Source organism: Cetorhinus maximus, chromosome 3 (assembly GCF_964194155.1).
Source record: "Cetorhinus maximus chromosome 3, sCetMax3.hap1.1, whole genome shotgun sequence".
NCBI lineage: Eukaryota > Metazoa > Chordata > Chondrichthyes > Lamniformes > Cetorhinidae > Cetorhinus > Cetorhinus maximus.
Genome location: NC_135881.1, coordinates 104,901,880 through 104,922,675, shown reverse-complemented (window position 1 = coordinate 104,922,675; position 20,796 = coordinate 104,901,880). Strand labels below are relative to the sequence as shown.

Below are 20,796 nucleotides of genomic sequence, written 5' to 3'. Positions count from 1 at the left end.
TATTGCTCCCCAACATTTATTTTCTACTTACTATTTTTTGATTCTGTTTTATAGTTATAAAAATGTATTTTCATAATATCCTGTGAATCAAAGGTTAAATTGGCCTATGATTGCTTCACAATAGCCTTGCAGTCTTAAATCAATGTAATTTTAATTGCTTTTAGCTTTCATCACCAACACTTTAATTTTATTATGATCATAGTATGTGCCATTAAAAAATCATTATGAATAGACAGGAGTAAAAGTCCTTTTTTACTATTTGAGATTCAAGTGATGTATGTAAACCAGACATCTATGCTGCACATACAGGTCCTGAGATTGTCAAACTAATAGCTTACCTCTATATTTAAGATAAGAATTTGTTTGTCTCTCCATTACCATTTCATTTACAGAACATGTTGCCACCAAGTACCATGGATAATTAAATGCTTCATGAATCATGGTTTCTTTTACAATTTTAGTGTTTAAGACTGCAGTCATATTGTCACTTTTGCACCAATCCCAGTACAAATCAAGTGTAGCTGCCAATCTGTAACCAAGTCCAGTAAAGCCAAGGTTTTTGAACTTCTGTTGGGGGGTCATCTCACACTCAGTTGTACAACATATGGGTCACAATATATGACCAGAGCACAATTTTATATTTCCTGCAAGCTTTTAAAACTTTGCATAGAATGGCAGTCTTACAGCTGCTCTCTCAATTTAAAGGTAGATTTCTCTTCTTTTCTTCTAGTCCAGGGGGAACACCAGGATTTCCTATCCGGAAGATTAACATGGCCATGGGCACCCCTGGCATAGGGGCCTGGGCTGATGGAAGGAACAAGAAAGTAAAGGGCAGCAGCTGACCTGTTCAGCCTGTGAGATCAGAACCTTCAGTCTATTCATGGGGATTAACAGTCAGAAGATCTCAGGTTATTACATTTTAGGACTATGTTTTTAAGTTAGAGTAAAATGAGGGGGTTATGTGACCTGAAGTCTGCCTGACAACAAACCTGGATGATTTGATTCTTTGGTTTAAAAGGGGCCCAGATTACTTTACTGGGAAGATGGTGCAAGGTTTTTATGCTTGGAGACATTGGCAGAAGCTTGTGTGCTAACAGTCAATAAATTGTGTCTCCAAAGTCCCAGAAATATGTTGAGACTGTCAGGTTGTAAACAATTGTGCTTTAAACTGTACATTTACTTCCAAGATAAAAGAGCGTTGGGGTCTCAAGGATTGCAGATTAGTATCTCTACCTGATTCACCTGGCTGTACCTGTGATTCACGTTGCCACGGTGATGGGCTTTGAGATGAAAAGGGCCATTGTGATATCGGGTTAGAGACTTTCCTAAAATATCACTGAATATCACAAAGAGATGGGTTAGTCTAAAGGTCTGGGAGAGAGAGAAAACAGCTAGAGACCGAAGCTCTCTATGGTTCACTATGCCTGACTGTGAGTGGAAAGGCATGCTTCACATGAAAAGACCAAATTCATGAAGAGTTAAAATTAAGCTGGAAGATTCACCTAGCTTGAATTAGAGAGAAGATCAGTTCTGGAGTTAGAAGTTGCCAGGCTGAGAAAGAAAAAGAACAGAAATAAACCCTTGGGAGCTAAGAATCATTTTGCCACCAATTTTGGGAGAACTAAATGTTTATTTAAAGGACAGTGTAACTTATACCTTTGAGGTGTGTTTTCAGTTGTGCTAAAGGTAAATTGCCTAAAAAGATAGTGTTTTATCAGTACAGCTTTTAGTCTTTTGCTACAGTGAACGACTTAAAACGTGAAATCCTGTCCTCTCATCCTTCCAGCTATTAACAGGAAGTTCGAATTTGTTTTTTAAAGTTAGTAGTCTCTACAGAGATAGTCTCTACATATTAATATCCTGGGAAGGAGAAGGGGAGTTTTAAGTTGTTCAGAAGATGTTCACCTTACACTTCTCCAGAACCACTTCCCTCCCATCCCAAGCCTCTGCCTTGCGTCTGTTGGCGCCAGAGCGCAGCCATTGATCCGGCAGGAGGGTGAGAAACTAGAAACACCACCGTTCACCTCAATTGTATGATACCGATGAGTTTGCGCCAACGGCAGGCAGAAACAAAAAATGATCTCCCTCTCTTTCCTGATCTTTGTGTGGGCATTACCCAGCGGCAGAGGCAGGAGAATCTACCAGTAAAAGTGTGTTACAGCCAGGTACAGCTGTGCGTGCACCCGGACAGACACAGGTCCTTCCCGTTTATGGCTACAAATGAGATTTAAGTTTTGACTCGGAGCATTGCACTTCACAAATGCCACGTGAAACCGGTGGTTGCGCTTTAACTTTGCCAAGTCATTAGCGCGCATTCAGATGCAGCTTCTGACCCAGAAATGCTAACGTCAATGTGAGGTTTTATTGTTTCCTCCTACATCACAACAGTTCCAAAAAAAAACACTTCAAAAGTACTTCACTGTCTGCAAAGTGCTTTGGAATGTACCGAGGTTCTGAAAGGCACAATATAAATACAGATCTTTCTTTCAGAGAGTTAAACGAAATCCTTGCACAAAGATCGAACTGATGCAGCAACGGGTCAGCAGGCGGCTCTTTAATTAGGTGCCACCTCCTCGAATGGACTACCTGGCCTTTTGACAGCGAATTACACAACTTCACGGTGACAAGAGTGCGGAGATATTTGACAGTCCAATTAAATTCAGCAGGGTTTTTTGTAAGCAATACTTGACAGCGTCCACATTGCAAACCATTTTTAGACTAAGACTTAAGACTTAGATTTAAGACATTCCCGCCGCACCTCCACCCCTCAAACACGTGGTTGCCATTTCCCCCGCCCGCCTATTATTCAGGGAGGATGATCTACAGTGAGCGACCCCCGACTACCACTGAATGGGATGAAGGAGCGAGAAGGGCCGAGGCTGGACAGTCAGTACTGAAGACAGCGGCATCCTAACTGTGTGGAGCGAGTGACGGTCACTTTGTGATAGAATCCGGTGCTGCACTCGAAACGCGCGAGTGGAAAATCCATCATCCGAAAACATCATTTAACTGGAATCTCAGAAAATCACTGTGATCAGCCGTTGAGTAGCATGAATCTAACGTGTATAGAATTATGTTAATAAAGGTTGCATATTGCCGATGTGAACAAGGTTATCTCTGAGGGTACAATCTTTACTCATTGATACAATCTCATATAAAAATGCCAATCCGAATACAGGTGGTAATAATATCCTATGGTTGTCCAGACATGCATGATTCATAGTGGTTTCATAGTATAATATCAAATAGTGAAAATTGTATAAATGATGTATATAAAGGTTGTTTATGTGGAGCCGCAGCAATTTCGCTCCGTGATGCTGAATGGAGCAAAATACCAACGTGTTGCCAGAAAAGCCTCTATATTATTTTCACAATATACTCAATTACAATTACGTTTCATTGATCAAAAGCACCATGAGTCACAGCCTAGTCTGTCAATAACCATGCATTCAATGACAGATACTCGTCAACTGCTCGCTCTCTGGAGGTGCGGTATGTCAATAGAAGATTAGTGTTCATAGGATTGTGGTAAATTACCTTGGATCGCCTCTTATTTTCAAATAGAGAAGACTGCAACAAGAGTCGCATAGTGTCTAGCAGTGTGTATGATCACCGCGCTTGGGTGCTGATCCTTTTGAAAGTATTGCATTTGGCAGGTTATCTATCAGTCGGCCTGTCACTGACCAGGACTTTGGAATTAACTAATAAGAGGCTGCTCAGAGAGCCTTTTCATGGAGAGGGAGGCGTTATTCCTAGATTATACTAGGGCAAACCAATTTTATGGTTCCACCATCAGAAAAAAAGCAGCAGCCATCTAAGAATGCTTGGTGTACCCTCTATAGCACGGTTACATTGACATTATGGACCAGCTTAATAAAGTTGGTGTTCTTGTGCAGATTGTAGCTTTCAAACACCGCCTGCCCTGTCCCTGGTCTGCAGCTATTTCTGTTCTTATAAGTGAAATACTCGGACATTTTATTATCTATGGCACAGACTTAATTATTGCATTGTAGATTTATGGAGCTATAAATCGCAAGAGCTAATTAACAGCTCATAGGAAAAGATAGATGTCGAATTTATGAATCCATGTAGGTTCGAACATCAGTGAGATGTAAGCCCAAATCCTGCAAATGCGGTGAAACTTATTGTGAAATCATGAGAGTAAATTGCTAATGTTTCAGTTAAAAACCTCATTATGGCAGAGAAGCAGTCGTTAGCCAACTGTTCTGGGATACGCAGTTACATTACCGTGCATCTGAAAAAGAAATCCGAAGAGAGAATTTGCCTACTGATACCAATTAGAAACAGCCTCTAAATGGGTTACTACTAATTACCCTTTGTGTCATGTAGGCAACAGAATGGTGAACAAAAAATAAACCCAGAGCGCTGCAAAAGCAAGATACAATTATGGAAAGGAATCGTGCAACTGTAGATACAAAAATTATTCAAATATTCATATTGTAATGATAATGTCCTCGATGCGATGCACCAATATGTATTAGCGCTTATTGACAAACTTCCTCGATAATTCGGGTGCAGTTTGGTAGAATATACGCAGTGTTTGTTATAATCTAAAAAGTGCCTAATTTCTGCAGTACAATAAATGCACTGCGCATTTAAAATGTATTGGAGGCCAGTGCACTGATTATGGAGATATGCATGGACAGTGAAACCCCAGGTAACTCTGGGAGGTAAGGTCCTAAGCTTCCCATTCTATTTAACAACTCTTGTCCTATTCGAAATTAGGCAGTATACCAATTAATTTAGGGTTAATGTGCTCACTGGCACGAGGGACTCGAAGAAAGGACTTGTATGGTCTGAAAGTTAGCGTGATCTAACAATGCGTTTATACGTAAAGATGATCGAAATAAAACTGATTCCATAACTTCTCATCCTCCTCGTTAGATGCCTCTAGAACCGGCTTGAAAGTGTCCTCTGACTATCACCAAAGACCTTTAGCGGTTTCCTGCAGTTATTGAAGGTCAAGTGACTTTTGCATTGTCTGCATTAGTTTGTTTTTCATTCATTTTCAGAAACAGGCGTGCAATAGTTCACAAAGGTTATTATCTACGGCGTTAAAATCGAAAGGATCTGGGAAAATGGGTCAATGTTACAGGAACTGCAAACGTCACTTCTCTGCTTAGTGTAAAACCTTCCGTACGCAGCAAGTACATTGTTTTGAAGTGTATCTTTAGTACGTGGTCTCACGGGAATTGTGCTCCTAAAATTATATTAAATCATTTTACTTATACAGTTTCAAAACTTTTAGACATCTTGTCATTTCTGTCTTTTTATTCTGTGTTTACTATTGGTGGTGAGAGGCCATTCACGGAGCACAACTGGAGTAGAGATAGGTTAATTTTTCGGCATCTTTCTTCCCTCCTGAAACTATTCTTATATGTTAACTCCCCTCTGGTTATCAGTTTAGTTTGTTTACTCCGCATCAAAACGATCGGCATGTTTCAGACTGGGAAGGGATAACCCTTACATGTTACTTACAACACAGGCATTTCTCCAAGATACCTACCCTGTGCCTCATAGTGGATTATACTCATGTCAATCGGGGACAGGCAAAGTAGCGGTAGCCACAAACACAGAATGAATTCAGATAGCTCTGATTTAGTATTGTGAATCTGATAAACTGAGAAGCCGATTGAATTGCTAATGTTCAGGTAAAAGCAGCTCCTCTACTTTTGCAATCCTGTATTTTCTGATTATATGGGTGACATCGGGTTCTGCTACATATTCTCAGAACATTACAATGATGGGAAATGGAAACACATGCTGCTCCTAGAATCTCCTGTGGTAACACTAACCTACCTCCGGGAGCCCCCCATCATCACCTTCGTAAAGGCGTTGGTCGCCTTCGTTCCCATCGTTTGTAGTCATGCGATTCTTTTAACATTATTAGTGACGAATGGTATTAAAATTGTTGCAAGTTTTTTTATGAATGGGCCATTGCACCATGGTTGTTAGTCTGTTAGGGTGTGTCTTCAGAAATGCCAAGCCCTAAGAAATATTGCACTAGAATCCTTCCACACGACTTATATTACTGTTCCGCGCACGTTGTTCTTCATAACGAAATCATATTGAAAGCGTTTCACGAGTGATGGGCATATCGCAAGCAACTGAAAATCATTGGTACGGAAACAGCATACAACGCTAATATCCTAGTTGGACTTTTCCCGTTCACTATAACCTCCTACTTTAATATCACTCAATAATGTCATTTACACTCACATGTAGAAGACTAGATTGCACTAACAAACTTATTTTATGGTTGAGAATAGCATTAAAGCTGTTTCTTCTCTAGGCAACTTAGCAGAATGGGTTGTATCAACTCCTAACAACTCTTTCTTCCAATGCTAAGCAAAACTTTAAGGTTATTCCTTTAATCATCTAATCCTAAAGTTATCAAATTCCTCCATGGTCTCGTGCCTCCCTATCTATGTAATGTTCCCCAGCCCTAATCTTCGATATCTCTGCACTACTCCAATTTTGGCCTTTTTGCGCATCCTCTATTTCCATCGGTCCACCTCAGGTGGCAGTGATTTCAGCTGCCCAGGCCTTAAACTGTGGAGTTCCCTCCTTCAACCTCTCTGCCTCTGTCTCCTCCATTAAAATGCTCCTTGATACCTACACGTGTTGTCATCTACCCTAAAATCTCTTCATGTGACTTTATGTCAAATTTTGTTTGATTGAGCTGACATGAAGCGACTTGGGATGTTTTGCTACATAAAGGGTGCTATGTCAATGCAAGTTGTTGTTGTTGAAGCAGTAATCAATTCCTAATCGTTTCCCATTTCCGTCTAACTGATCAAACATTGGAAACCTGGTCTGAGTCCAGGACCAAACGGCTTTGCGCTAACCTGTAAATGTCACCTGTTGGTCTGTTATAATTGTGCTTTGTACTAACAAGAATGTGCTGACCTTTCTAACATTAAATGATGCCAAAATGCAAAAAATAATTACAGTCTCCAGCAGGTTACCCTTTATGACTTTTGTATTGATGCTATGTCTAGATGGCCTACCCTGTCAAGGCTTAGCTATGATAGTGAAAGGCTTGTGCTCAGCGAGATGTGTATGTGGGCAGTGTGACCGAAGCTCCAATGTAATGTCAGCAGGTGCAACCTAAGATCTCAAATCTTAAAATATCCCACAGGATATGTAAAAGAGCACACGGAGTAGAATTTTAAAAAACTGAAAAAGTATCTCAGATGTCAAGAGCTCAAAATGGCAGAAAGTCCAGAATAGTATAGGAAGTGCAGGGGTGAACTCATAAAGGAAATTAGGAAAGTGAAGAGAGGGCACGAAAAATATTGGGCAGTAAAATCAAGATAAACATAATTAGTTATAGAATACATAAGGATAGCTGAGCAAAGAGCAGGATCAGAGAGGCAGCAGACGTGGGCATGCTTCATAATGTATACTTTGCAACTGTCTTCTCAAATGACAATGCAGGCTTAAGGAGAGGGGTGTGAAATATTGGATAGAATAAACGTAATGAGACAGGAAATAGTAAAAACGAAAACAGAATTACCTGGAAAAACTCAGCAGGTCTGGCAGCATCGGTGGAGAAGAAATCAGTTAATGTTTCGAGTCCTCATGACCCTTCGGCAGAACGCCGGAAATAGTGAAGTGTTTAACATTCTTGAGAATGGATAAATCACCAGGTGCAGGTGAAATATATCCCTGACTGCTAAGCGAAGTCTCTTAACATCATTTTCCAATCTGAAACTTACTGCCTAAAAGGCTGGCAGAGGCAGAAACCCTCATCGCATTCAAAAAAAGAACAATTAGATTTGCACCGGACGTGCCATGATCTACAGGCTCCTGCCCAAGAGCTAAAACGTGGGGGAATTAGACTAGAAAGCTCTTTCTGCCGACGCAGACATGGTGGGCCGAATGACCTCCTTTGCACTAAACCTTTCTATCCTAAGTTCCTAACAAATGTATTAGATCTCAAGGGCAACGGTTACTCTGGGAGCTCAACTACATTAGCATTGGGGAGTAGGATCAGGAAGACCCAACCCACAAGCCTTGTCTTCCTTCCTGGTCGTGTTCAAGTTCCTACTAATGGTCCAAAACGGTAAAATAGTCTAGCTTCAAATTGCGGCGGTGGTTCGGCCAGTTCTGCCCACCAGTAGACCCGAAAATACTACCCGCGGCTGAGGGCTTCACAAATGCTAAAATAAAAGCCAAATCCTGCGCATGTTTGAAATCTGAAATGAAAACAAAGTGCTGGAAGAGCTCAGCAGGTCTGGCAGCGCCTGGGAAGAGAGAAACGGAGTTAACGTTTCAAGTCGAATATGACTCTTCTTCAGAAGTGAAGTGAAGTAGAAATATTTAACCTACTTACCTCTCTTCAATTCCGATATTCAATTCAATTGAAGAGAGGTAGGTAGGTAAAATATTTCTACCTCTCTTCACTTCTGATGAAGAATCATATTGGACTCGAAACATTAATTGTTTCACTCTCCGCAGGTGCTGCCAAACCTTCAAAAACACGGCCCATCACCGAATAGCGAAGTACCTCAGGTTCATTTGTTTTAAAGATAATGACTAGTTATTTCTGTAGGTGAAGTCAGTAGCTACAATGATTTTTGGTCACTACAGAGGTTTGCAATTTTCCGAGATTTCCATCGACTTTTTACATGAGGACCTGGAGCATCCTTAGATGGGATGGAGGGGAGGTGAGAGGTGGACGCAACTGCACCGATCGTTTGCTGGGTCAATAGACCAAGACAAAGGAGATATCGTGGCCCGATTATTTGAGCGCTGCTAAATCTTTCTGCATCGTGCCATTGCCCTAATCTGCTCTCTGTTCAACAAACGATTATCAATCCATCCCGCAGCCGTATCGAGGCCACTCACGGTTACAGATTCGAGCCAGAATCTTAGATTTATTTTCAGGTATTTGGTTATGGGAAAACTCTTTGTATGAGAATTTAATGGAAATGACAGTTAACAACATAGTGGACAAACTTGTCGGTGTGAGGGGGCGGTGGGGGTTATTGGGTGGGATAGCATGGTTGTGATGAGTGCAGGTAGTTTGATTTTTAGTCAAGCGACATATATTTCTATCTTTATAAGGTATTATCACACTTTGAAGTCTTAGCCAGCCTTCGCCCTCACAATAATGTGGCTGCCATCGTAAAGTTACTCATTTCAACTGAACTGTTCATCAGCCTTCGTGTTTTCTTGGACAAAAGTAACCTTTTGTTTTGATGCGTTTGAGTCACTTGGCGGCGCGCAGATTGCAAACAATTTTTTTGGGACCATTCATTACGAGTTAAAGTAAAATACAACATAATAGGGAGGTCATAATTCTGCACTTCAAGCAGATCTGTTTTGTGAACAAAATGTAGAATGCGCTTGGTGAATGGGAGAGAATGATAGGCCTTAAAAAGGAATGTGGGTGACAACACTGTCCAGTTCATGTCAGGCGACTCTTACACAATTGGAATGTCCATTTAGAAAGAGCTTTATGATCAGATCCTCAGCTGTGCTTTGCAATTTGTGGGTTACTTTCAAGGGACAATCACTGTTGTTTGTAATTATCGGTATGTGAGAACGATTTAATGGTGTAATTAGAAAGTTGTAGCTGGTTGGAAATAATGATGAATATTGAAGTAATTTCTCTCTGAAACATCTGGTAGGCAGGTGCAATAGAAAAGTGGCAGCGAAATGCAACATGTCTAGAAAGAATCAGATCTGAAAATGTACATTTTAGAGTAGCTGAAGTTATTATAAACTGTTGCAATAATCGCGCAACGATATTACGCAGTTCATCCATTGGTTATACGTTTAACGGCCATAACGACTAAGAGCGGTAAATGTTGAGAACGAAATAAAAATAGAAAATGCTGGAAAAACTCAGCAGGTCTGAGCATCTGTGGGGAGAGAGAAACAGAGTTAATGTTTCGAGTCCGTATAACCCTTCTTCAGAGCTAAAGTCATGCGGACTCGAAACGTTTTCCTCTCCACAGATGCTGTCAGACCTGCTGAGTTTTTCCAGTATTTTCTGTTTTTATTTGTTTTCCAGCATCAGCAGTATTTTGCTTTTATTTTAAATATCAAGAACGATTCAACATCCTCCCCATACCCTAAGAAAAGCTGCTAATTGGTATTGCGGGGGGTTGCATATAACACACGGTCCATCTTCCATTTGCACATCTGGAGAAAGCACAGAAATGCCACAAGTGAGATGTGGTGCACAAACTGGGAAGTTGTGCGCAATGAAAGAGGAAACAGATTCCAATGGGTAAAAAAAAACATGGGCCTTCATTCTTTTGGACTGACCTTGTTTTCTTTGACCGTCTCTGTGTAGATATGATTCCGGCATAAAAACATTTTTTTTTCCGAACTTAATTGAAGATGAGTGAAACGGCTCCACAGTCCAATTAGTTGCGTTAGAAGAATCGAGGAGTAATTATGTTTTACTATATTGAAATAGAAGCACACCCATACTTAAAAAAATCCTTACTTCCATGTTATCAAATGTCACAGTGGCCAAATACAATCTGGAGGTTTGATTAGGACAAATTGTATTGTGTGAAAAATATCACTTTCTGATTTCAGAAAAGTGGTGCAAATTGCCATCAGCCTAACCATCAGTACTTATAGCAGTTGTATTTTTATAGTGAAATATATTGTTTCCTTTTATTGTCCGTTCATTTTACAAGCATGGGGCCTAGTTTTTACTATTGTTCCCATTGCACTGGTGATTCAAAGTCCAGACTGCCATCTGGGGCTGTAGCAGGCTCCGTGTTATCATTGCTGCGCACATGCAGCAACTTTCCAAAGCACAATTCTCCACCAAGAAATGGGTTCCAAAATAATGACTGATCTGGGAATGCGGTTGTATTGTTATACCGGTGTGTCTGCATGTTGTCTTTTTGTACTGTGCTAGATTGCCTTGGGCTTTGCAAATATGTTCCTGATGGCCGGGCCCGATATGAGCCTATCTCTCGCTCTCATTACTTTCCCAAGCCTCTGAGTGCCGATAATCGGAATTAAAATACTTCAAGATTGCATCTGTGTGTCAAAACCAATTCGGTTATTTTGTTTTGAGGTTGGGCTATTGTTTTTTGTATTGTTTCCCGGTACAATATATCCCTTAGTGAAACAACTGAAACCCATTCTCGGCTAAAAGAAGTCTTCCAGGCAAATCGCAACAAATAAAACGCACGATGAGAAACTTTAGCAACATCTACGAGCTGTAGTCAGCTTCAAACCAATTTGACCAAATTCAGGTCAGTTCTTTCCCCCCTTTGAGTGGGAGACACAGGAACCACAGTACTGCAATAGTTTTTATCTACCAAAGGGACGTTGTTCTATGAAATTGAAAGGATGAAAATGCACTTTCATTGCGTTACAGAATCCAACAGAGACTGAGAATAAAAGATTAAGAAAGATGTTGCAATTTGTCTGACGGCAGCATATTCTCGTGTTTCTTTCTAAATGTAGTGTGCATTTTTCGGCCTAGATACTAACACAGAATCGCGACTCTACTGGAACACTAGCCCCTCTCCTGCTAACCTTTACACGTGGTCAGTGAAAATTGTTGCTCTATATGTAAAGATGATTGCAACCCTGGGACACCCAATAAATCAGAGAAATTACAAAACAACCATTTACTTCTATCGTAAATCCAGAAACGGCGTCTATCATTTTATCTTCCCCAGCGCAAGTCGCTGTAATTAATATCCATTAAGTAAGCATGTAAAACGAATGGTACAGTGAGTATCCACTCCAGTGTTGCATTTAAATCGGTGTTAAATAGATTAAGCTTTCACATGGCTGTCACTTTGCTGCCTATATTGAAAGCCTCGCCGTCCCTCTGCGTGGGGAACTCAAATTCACATTGGACTTTGTTTACATGTGAATGTGTGCGAGCAACTGGCAATGATAAAATGGCCACGGAAATCGTGATGGAAAGCCCCTCAGCATTTGGTATCTATTGAATATCATGCTCTGTTGTTTCCCGGATGGAATATCACTGCTCCGGGCTACAGACGAAGTGATGTATTTTAATGGAATGTGATGGCAAATCTTTAATTAACAACAAGCAAAAGTGGAACTGAGTGCAGTTACTGCCAACGGTTGGATTAGCCACGGCCCGTTTTACTGACCTACAGTGCCATCCAGCACCTAACAAATAGCTGAGATCTAACCTGTAAGCCAACAAATGATTTTGTCCCTGAATGTTGCATTTATTATCTTACCAACAAATAGTTCCTGACAAATCTCCGATTAAAATGCATTCCTAAACACTATATTAATTTGGATTCATGTGTCTCTGTCATTCAATTCTATAATCTTTTACCCCGATTCATCTATAGCTCCCTAATTAACTTCGAAGAGATTTGTTTAAAGGCGTGTTCTTTCAACCAGTTTTTCCTATCTTCTATTAAATTGCATCAGATATCCTTGGAGTGGTGTGTGGCAGAGCAAACAGAAGAAATCGCTGATAATATTCATCTTGGGAGCACTTTCATTAAACATAATTCATTCGACTTTCAAGCTAAATTAAATGGCATCCTTACAACAGAAGCGCCTTTGCTGCTGACGGAAAGCTAAAGGTTTTTATTTCACTTTATTGCCACTTTGATAAAATGCAGCTTATCACCATGAGAATCTTCTGCATATAAAATTCCTTCAATTGTGTTTGCAGAGTGCCACATAGGTTATAGTTTAGCTTATAGGGGACGCGGTGTAAGGCGGCAGAGTGATCTTGTATTGTGCACAGGAATGCTTTTTGCTTTCTGCATGCCAGTCGCTGGATCAGCGGGAGTTCGGAAAGCCAAGATCATTCTGCTTGTAAAGGCTGGGTAGTCATTTCCGTAAAAGAGAGCGGCTTTTCCAATGTTCCTGCTCGCATTCACCAAGAATGAAACTGCCTCTGTACTCTGAAACGCGCAGATTAATCCCAGAAAAGTACAGAACTTACTTAATTCTGACAAACGTCTGATATTTCGATTTCTTGGTTGTACGTTTATCAAACCCACATGTTTGACTTGCGGCGCTCTCTGTGTGCGCCCAGGAACCAAATTATGTTGATTTAGAAATAAAGTTATGGAAAAATAATTGTAATCGTTTCAATAATGCCTTTTCTGTTTTATTGCAGTCACAAATATCTAATTTACTCATGTAGCATCTCCTCCACCCACGCCACCCAACACCATTTTACAGCCAATATCTCAGCTATGTTTTCACAACCTTGCAGAAATTCATCGGACTCCAGCCGCACAACAATTTGATAACTATTGGCTCCTCAAAACATTGATAATTACAACCGAGCTGCCTGGAATTCCAAGAGAAGCAAATGCATTAGTATTCCCTGCCTATTAAATAAGCTCGCTGAAAGCAACGCAAACACCGTTGGAAGCATTGGAAGAAAACGAGCATTGAATGCCTCCGGGAAAACATGTCTAATACACACACACACACACATACACACACAAACATTCAGATGTAAAGGCATTGGCCTCGTCAGAGCGAATATATTTACATTAAAGTCATCAGTATATTGTGTAGGCATCTCCATTGTTAATAACAGTACTGTAGGATGTTGTTCCAGTCTAGATTGAGCTCCAGACTTGTTAGCCAGTCAATAGTTTTGCGGCCGCTGAGCTGAGGGAAACACGGTACAGCGCCATCCACTGGCCAAACGGTAACCAGTTACTTCATTCTCCGGGTACGCTGTCCAAGCCAAAAAAAACACAATACGTACCAACTCTCCCACCCCACCCCCCCACCCCGCCAAAAAATCTATCTACTTGTGGGAAACAAAGGCTTTACTTCGAACTCACGGAAAACTTTCCAGCTTCAGGATATGGACTTTCTCAACCACGCGCATAAAAGAATTAAAGCAATGTATATTATAATTCATTATAAATGGCAATTCCCTCACTAAAAGCGACAAGATTATTAAAAATATACCCAATCCGTTAGCAATGGGCCAATTATAAAAGTCTGAAGGAAAGCTGATAGGGGTAAAACCTTCTAACCACCCGATAATCGATGTCCTGAAGATATATCAGCCATTCTTATTTGCCACTTTGGAAAATGAAGGTTTCAGTTATGTACTTGTGAGGTGTACCTGTTTGGCAATTAGTACATAACGAAATGCTTCATTGATTTGTTATAACTACAGCCGAATGCATGGAGGACTGTTCTGGGAATGTGGTAATAAACATTGGTGAGGGAGCCCTCAAAACTACTGAAAATTAGCAAAACACCCGCCAGGGCAGCTTTGCCATTTACTGTGCGGTAGTGCAATTAAACAGGACTGAACAGTGATAAATCCAAAGCCGACACGGCGTTTATATAAAAACAAAACATGCTGGAAAAACTCAGCAGGTCTGGCAGCATCTATGGAGAGAGAAACAGACCTAGCGTTTAGAGTCCGTATGACTCTTCTTCAGAGCTGCTGAGTTTTCCAGCATCTTTGTTTTTATTTCGGATTTCCAGCATCCGCAGTATTTTGCTTTCAGCCACGGCGTTTATATGTGCGTGATGTATGACAAGTGTCGACAATGATACAAAGTAAAAGTACTTCAGCTGTCCTTTTTGGCATGAGAATTCTAAGTCCCCAGGCTTTTCCCTGATCTGTACAAAACTGAAAAGGCCAATGGTTATTACCAGCAAAACACTTTCAGGGCCATACTGCTATATTTTGGGGTTTGTTTTTGTTTGTCAGTGCATATCCCTGTATTTATATTGTCGATAAATACTATATCTTCCCTCTGTCTTCAGGTGAAGGAAATCCTTTGCACACCCTTACATCCCAGCGTGACCCTTGTTGAAGGAATGGCTCTGAGCTTCTGTCTATTCCGATAGCTAGGTGTGTGCCATATGTTTCAGTCACCTCCCAGCTGATTGTCTTCTTCCCTTTGTAAAAAGCGGTCCATTGATTCATCACTTCCTTCTCTTGCCCAAGGCTTCGGTCTATCCGGTGTTTGGCTAATGTCCAGGAATTGCTTCTTTCAAAGCCTGCAGATAGCTTGTAAAAGAGATTTCTCACCCTGGGATTCAAGGCAGAGCAGATCGAAGTCGAGTTGCGAGACTAAATGGCTAGAGTGGCGGGGTGGTGGGGGGAGGTGAGGTTGGGGTGGATTGACGGGGTGGTGGGGGAGGGGGGAGCTGAGGTTGGGGTTGGGGTGGATTGGCGGGGTGGAGGGGGGAGGTGAGGTTGGGGTGGATTGACGGGGTGGTGGGGGAGGGGGGAGCTGAGGTTGGGGTTGGGGTGGATTGGCGGGGTGGAGGGGGGAGGTGAGGTTGGATTGGCGGGCAGCGTGGGTCAGATTGGCTATCTGTGAAAGAAAACGACCTGCTCTTTCGGTCTAACAGTTCTCCAATTCCCGCCTCATTCTATTGTCAAGGATTTCATTTTCTTTCACAATGCACGCTTGAATACGACGTGTCGGTTTATATTTCTGTATTGTTGTTACGCTGAAACAAATATCGTTCAGCATGTGCTCCACATAAATGTAAAAGGGTTCAAAAGTTGTCCTTAAGATCTCCATTTCCGGGTAACATATCTTCGCTCAGAATACAGGAATGTTATGCTGACGTTGTAGCTTTTTATTAGGTATTGTAGTTTAGAAATACTTGGAGGACACAAAATTATGTCTGAGATCTGTCTATTTAAGAATGTACATTCTTGTGTTTAAATTCAGCATTTCTTCGCATTGGAGTGTAAAGGAGCCTCACCTATATTCAATAAACATGTTATAATTAATTGTTTATCTGGTCCTCAAAGGCATGTCAAAAATTGTTTGATGTCCCCTTGTAACAGTCACCCGAAATTAGCCAATTATAGGCTGGCTCTTTGTGATCTCTGTGTTTAAAGCTTTGCAGTTTTATTTTAATCCATGGCTGTTCAATAGTTCGAGACCTACTCCAATTCCCTTTCTCCATTTAAGCTCTTAACTGTTTCATTGGAGTCTTTGGCAAACTTGTGCCATCATTGATCCGGCTATTTGGTTAACTTTAAAAATACCATGTTTATACAAACTATTAGATATATTTCCATTAATATAATTAAATGGAAACTTAATTTCACTAGTATGGGCTAAATAAGAATTGGATTGACAAGCCTTAATGTCCGAACGAGTTTGCACCAAGAAGGCATTACAGCTAATGAAGTCTATAACTAAGCGATAATTAAATCAGCATAACCCTTAGATTGAATGCTCCCAATTCACAATTTCAAGAAAATGAATGCGGCTATGGTGAAACAGTGCAACATGAAAACAACCACTGCGGCAATACCAGAAAAGATGGACTGCAACTCAAAAAGTGCAGGGGTGTTAAAGTGTTGGAAAGCAACCAAAACCATTTGTCAATTAGGAACGTTTTCTTCGAGTTTTTAAATGCCAGTGGTTGTGAGTTAAGTGACTCTGGTGGCTTAAATGTTTATTTTTTTTCTCAGTTGATATAAATTGAAAGAAAAGGCCTCTTTCTGCGTTCCAGAAGTTAACCATCAGATCTTTCATTTGCATGTGTTCTAATCAAATGGGCTCTAGCTAACTGAATTTACCAAAAACATATAATACGTGTACAACTACAAAATGTGATGTATATATCTTGTGAAGATACTTCTCCCGTATTTCTTCTAAGCTTTTTTTTGTTCCCATACTCCCCATTTCAGGACTCACGTGGTCATTTTCTCAAGCATTTTATCCCTTTATCCCTTCTCTTTTCCCCCTTTTCTGCCTCAGTTCTTGTGCCACTTATGTGCTGCTTATCTCATTGTTACATCACTTATCAACTCATTTCAACTATTTGAGGAACACCCCAGTTAAATGCATTCCGCAATCCCACCTATACAATCTCTAGCGGGACATTGAAAGTAACTGGGGCCTACAGGTTATCAGTTATTAGGTCAAATTTCAAACTCAATATCCAGCAGCGCAATATAAGGTAGACGGAGAGTTAGAAATAATAAATATTTATCCATTGTGCTGAAAGAAGCGTTGGGTCCCCGGCAATAACATATATGCATTCCTCGCCCAAAATTGTGCAGTTAAGCCTGTTCCTGAAGAACATTTTGTGATCTACAGCACTCTCTGTCGACCTAATGTTCTAACTGCAATCAGCGCTATCTATACACCATTTACAAGAAGCAACTCCACAGAGACTGTCAGTAGAAGTGCCCAAGACTCCAGGCGTTCTTCGTTAAGACACGTTTTCCTTTTTAGCTGTTAAACGACAGTAAAAGAGCTGCAAATACATGGCATCATAAAATAAAAAAGAAGTCAAGGTGTTGCCATAAATGTTTATGCGACGAGGTAAGGACGGTCGGGAATGTTCCTGATGCTTATTAAATATGAGCTAAAGTAAGTATCATGTGCTTTAGAGGGTGCAGCGTGAAGTAACAGAACTCGCACTGGCGTTAATGCAGAAGCGACCAAAAATAATTCCTCTCATCGAACCTACACATTGATACCCCGACCTGAAGAATCTAACTCTGATAGAGAGAAAATAAGAATCATAAGAGCCGCAGCAGTTATACATGTGCCAGTTGCTACACTGTATTGTGAATATTCTTCCCTCAGTCTCCGGACAGCTCACACTTGATCACGTTACAATTAAAAATGAGCAAATCTGGGAGCATTTATTCCCAGATCTAGGGACTGAAATAAGAATCCCAAATTTCCAGTCATTTACAATCCTATTCTGCCACCGGTAGGCACAAAGCGGTACACGTTTAGTATCAGTTCGAAGTCTGCTGGAATTTAAACTGTTTAAATGAACCATTGAGCTAAACATACAGGGAAAGGTTATTATTGCCCTACGACATCCAGTCACTAAATCAGCAGCATCCGACAACACTCCATGATCATTTCTTCCAGATCCACAATGTAACCTGTAAATAGGTACATAGCCTATCGCCCCCAACTACAGCGTTTTAAATATTGCATTTAAAAGCGTACGAAACTTACCAGATAAAGACTGCTCTGAAGGAGAAGGACAGCGTACCAATAAACAGCCTGCATTCTCCTCTCTTAAACTTCCTCTGCTTTCCGTTTGCTTCTTAACATAGATCCACCTTGTATCCGCCAGAGCAAAGAGGGATCTTTCACGAGCCTGTACATCTAAACAAAAATGAAATTATAGACCCCATGACCACTAAACAAGGTTACTTCAGATAAAAAAAATACGATTAAATGCGAATTAATCCAGCAAAACAGTGAAGCAATCTCATAATTCAGTGCCTGCCAAGTTTCAATTCAGGGACGATTAAATCTGATCATTGGTGATCAGCCCCTCTTTGCCGCCGCCTCAACTCGGTTCCAAACGCCAATCGAGCCCGGGCTGGCTGCACTCGAGCACGTCACTGCCCGTGACATCGGCAGCCGGCTGCCTATCAGCGGCCGGCAGCAGCGCCCCCTCCCCCCATCCCCTCCACCCACAGCCCTAGCCCCTGTCTCAGCCATTGCCACAGTCCCCAGCCTCTGCCCCTGTCTCAGCCACAAACCCCATCTCCAGTCCCCTGTCTCAGCCTCAGTCCCACTCTCTGCCCAGTCCCTGTCTCAGCCTCAGCCCCAGTCCCCCAGCTTCAGTCCCAGACTCTGCCTTAGCCCCCAGCCCCACACTCTGCCTCAGCCCCCCAGCTTCAGTCCCAGCCTCTGCCTCAGCCCCCAGCCCGCAGCCCCACACTCTGCCTCAGCCCCCAGCCCCCCAGCTTCAGTCCCAACCTCTGCCTCAGCCCCCAGACCCCAGCGGGAGGGGGGAATCAGACCCGACAGACCTGCAGGGGTCCGGGAAACAGTCAAACCACAAAACCACCACAGCAAACAGAACGTTTACATACATGCTCGGCCATTAGACGAGCTTTTTACTTATGTTTAGTTTAAAAATGTTAGCCAGCGAAGTAAATGCTTGCCTTGAGATACTTGACGCCCCTCTCACTTCGTCAATAGATATCTTCACTGCTAGATACAGGTGCTTCCAGAGTACAGCTGGTAAAAGAAAGTGAGTGAGCACACTATAGTAATGCCTGGAGCACTCCATTTGTTTTGTGCACGCACATTGTTTTATTATAAAGTCACCATCTGATTAGTAATAACAATGCCCAATATTTATGCAAGAACAACGGTCCCATCATTCACCAATTTTGCATCTATTGATTATAATTGTTAGATTGCTAGAATTTCATCAGCTGAATTGCAATGTTGACATATGTTATGCTGTTAATCACATTGTTATTATTTCTGCAGCCTGACGAGATTATTTGCCTCTCATTAAGATCTCACAAACTGAATAGATATCGTTCCAATGTTTATGTATTTCTCATGGATATTTGAGCTACTGCGTGACATTATTTTGAAGGATCATGAGTCCATTTTGCATTGTTCTGCCCAGATGATTGTTTTGTTTAGATGTCATTAGGCGAACATCAATGCCGCACTCAGATTTTAAGCATGCTTATTATTTTCACTCTTCTGACTTTGAAACACCACTCACGTTGTTTACACAATCAACTTCCCTTTGAATCGATGTCATCATTATTAATAATATATAATTACCGAAGCGTTATCAGACGGATAATAATACCTTACTGATTCACTGAAACTGTGCTAATGATAGTAAGGTGTAACCGGTCCTTTTTGGTACACTGGGCTGCATAGATTACCTGCTTCTTGTTCTGTCTCAGCCTAAGGTGCGGATAACTTATTTTTTTTTAAATAAGCATTATTTTGACCCCATTTAAGGCCAGGGGTACCCAGTGTGCTTGCAGAATTGCGGTTGACTGCTGGCAGAGGGAAACACTCCAAACTACCCGCCGCCTGTGAGTTTCTGCACTCACTCGTGTTTCCAAGATATAGGGATCGGGATTGTTTGCCTCCCCTCTCTCTCTCTCTCACACACACACACACACACACAGAGGAGTTAGTGTTATTTTGGCTCACGCACCAGGGCCCTCCAGTTGTCCCGATTTCACAGAGGAACTCTCATGGAGTGGCAGAGTGCTTGTGGAGAGGAGGTTCACAGTTGCAAAAGTAGCAGCATAAAGAATAGCAAAACGGCAGGTTTGAGGGAGTTAGATTTAAAAAAAAAACACAGGCGAGCTCTTTCCCTGCTGTCCGGTAACTGGCGAGGTCTGGATTCGCTCTCTTCAAGATTCCTTTTGTATTAACTGAGGGTCATACTACGAATGAGGAACATGACGTAAAAATAAGACAAACATTTCACTGATATATTTGTGCGAGTGTGGGGTTCCCAGTGCAAGGTCCGTCTTCCTTTAAGCCCCTGTACAGAGAAAGGACTCCCTCAAGAGGAGAAAAAAAACCTCTGTAAGTTTCCGAGCAGCCGAATATTACATTATGAAGTGCTGCTGGTGGAAGCTGTAAAGCAGAGGAATCATGTAAAGTTCTGTTCACACATCTTGACTGAAGTATCACATGGACAGTATTTCCGTCTTTATCGGGGAGGGGAATCTGGGAACAATGGGTCTAAGCAGCGTGAAGAGGAGTCATTTATGAAGCTACAGTGTGGCATCCTGTGACTGTTCATGAGCTGTACTGGACTCTCAGTAGTGTCCGCCACAAAGTTGCTGACTGAGAAGCTACAGTGCGTGAGGAGCGCACCCGGTCTCTACCCGGGGTATTGAAGAGGGGACGGAGAAGGTTAAATCAGACTCTATAGTTGCCGGGGCGCCGGTCTATGAGCTGAAGTTTGGGACTTGTTTCTCTGTCCAAATGCTGTGTTTATGTATGTATATATACTGGCACCAAGCAATTCCTGGGGCGAGCTCTGAAATAAAATCCTGACACCTTCTGCCAT

At 41.6% G+C, this 20,796-nt stretch overlaps 1 protein-coding gene across 1 annotated transcript in view; it reads right to left on the bottom strand.

Moving 5' to 3' along the window:
- nxph1 (neurexophilin 1) overlaps positions 1-18,298 on the bottom strand; it is a 129,148-nt gene extending 110,850 nt beyond the window's left edge. The window contains exon 1 of the mRNA XM_078535017.1: positions 17,952-18,298. Coding sequence (XP_078391143.1) covers positions 17,952-18,005 — 54 coding nt within the window. The 5' untranslated portion in view covers positions 18,006-18,298. The remainder of the gene's footprint in view (positions 1-17,951) is intronic.
- Between the last annotated feature and the right edge of the window lie 2,498 nt (positions 18,299-20,796).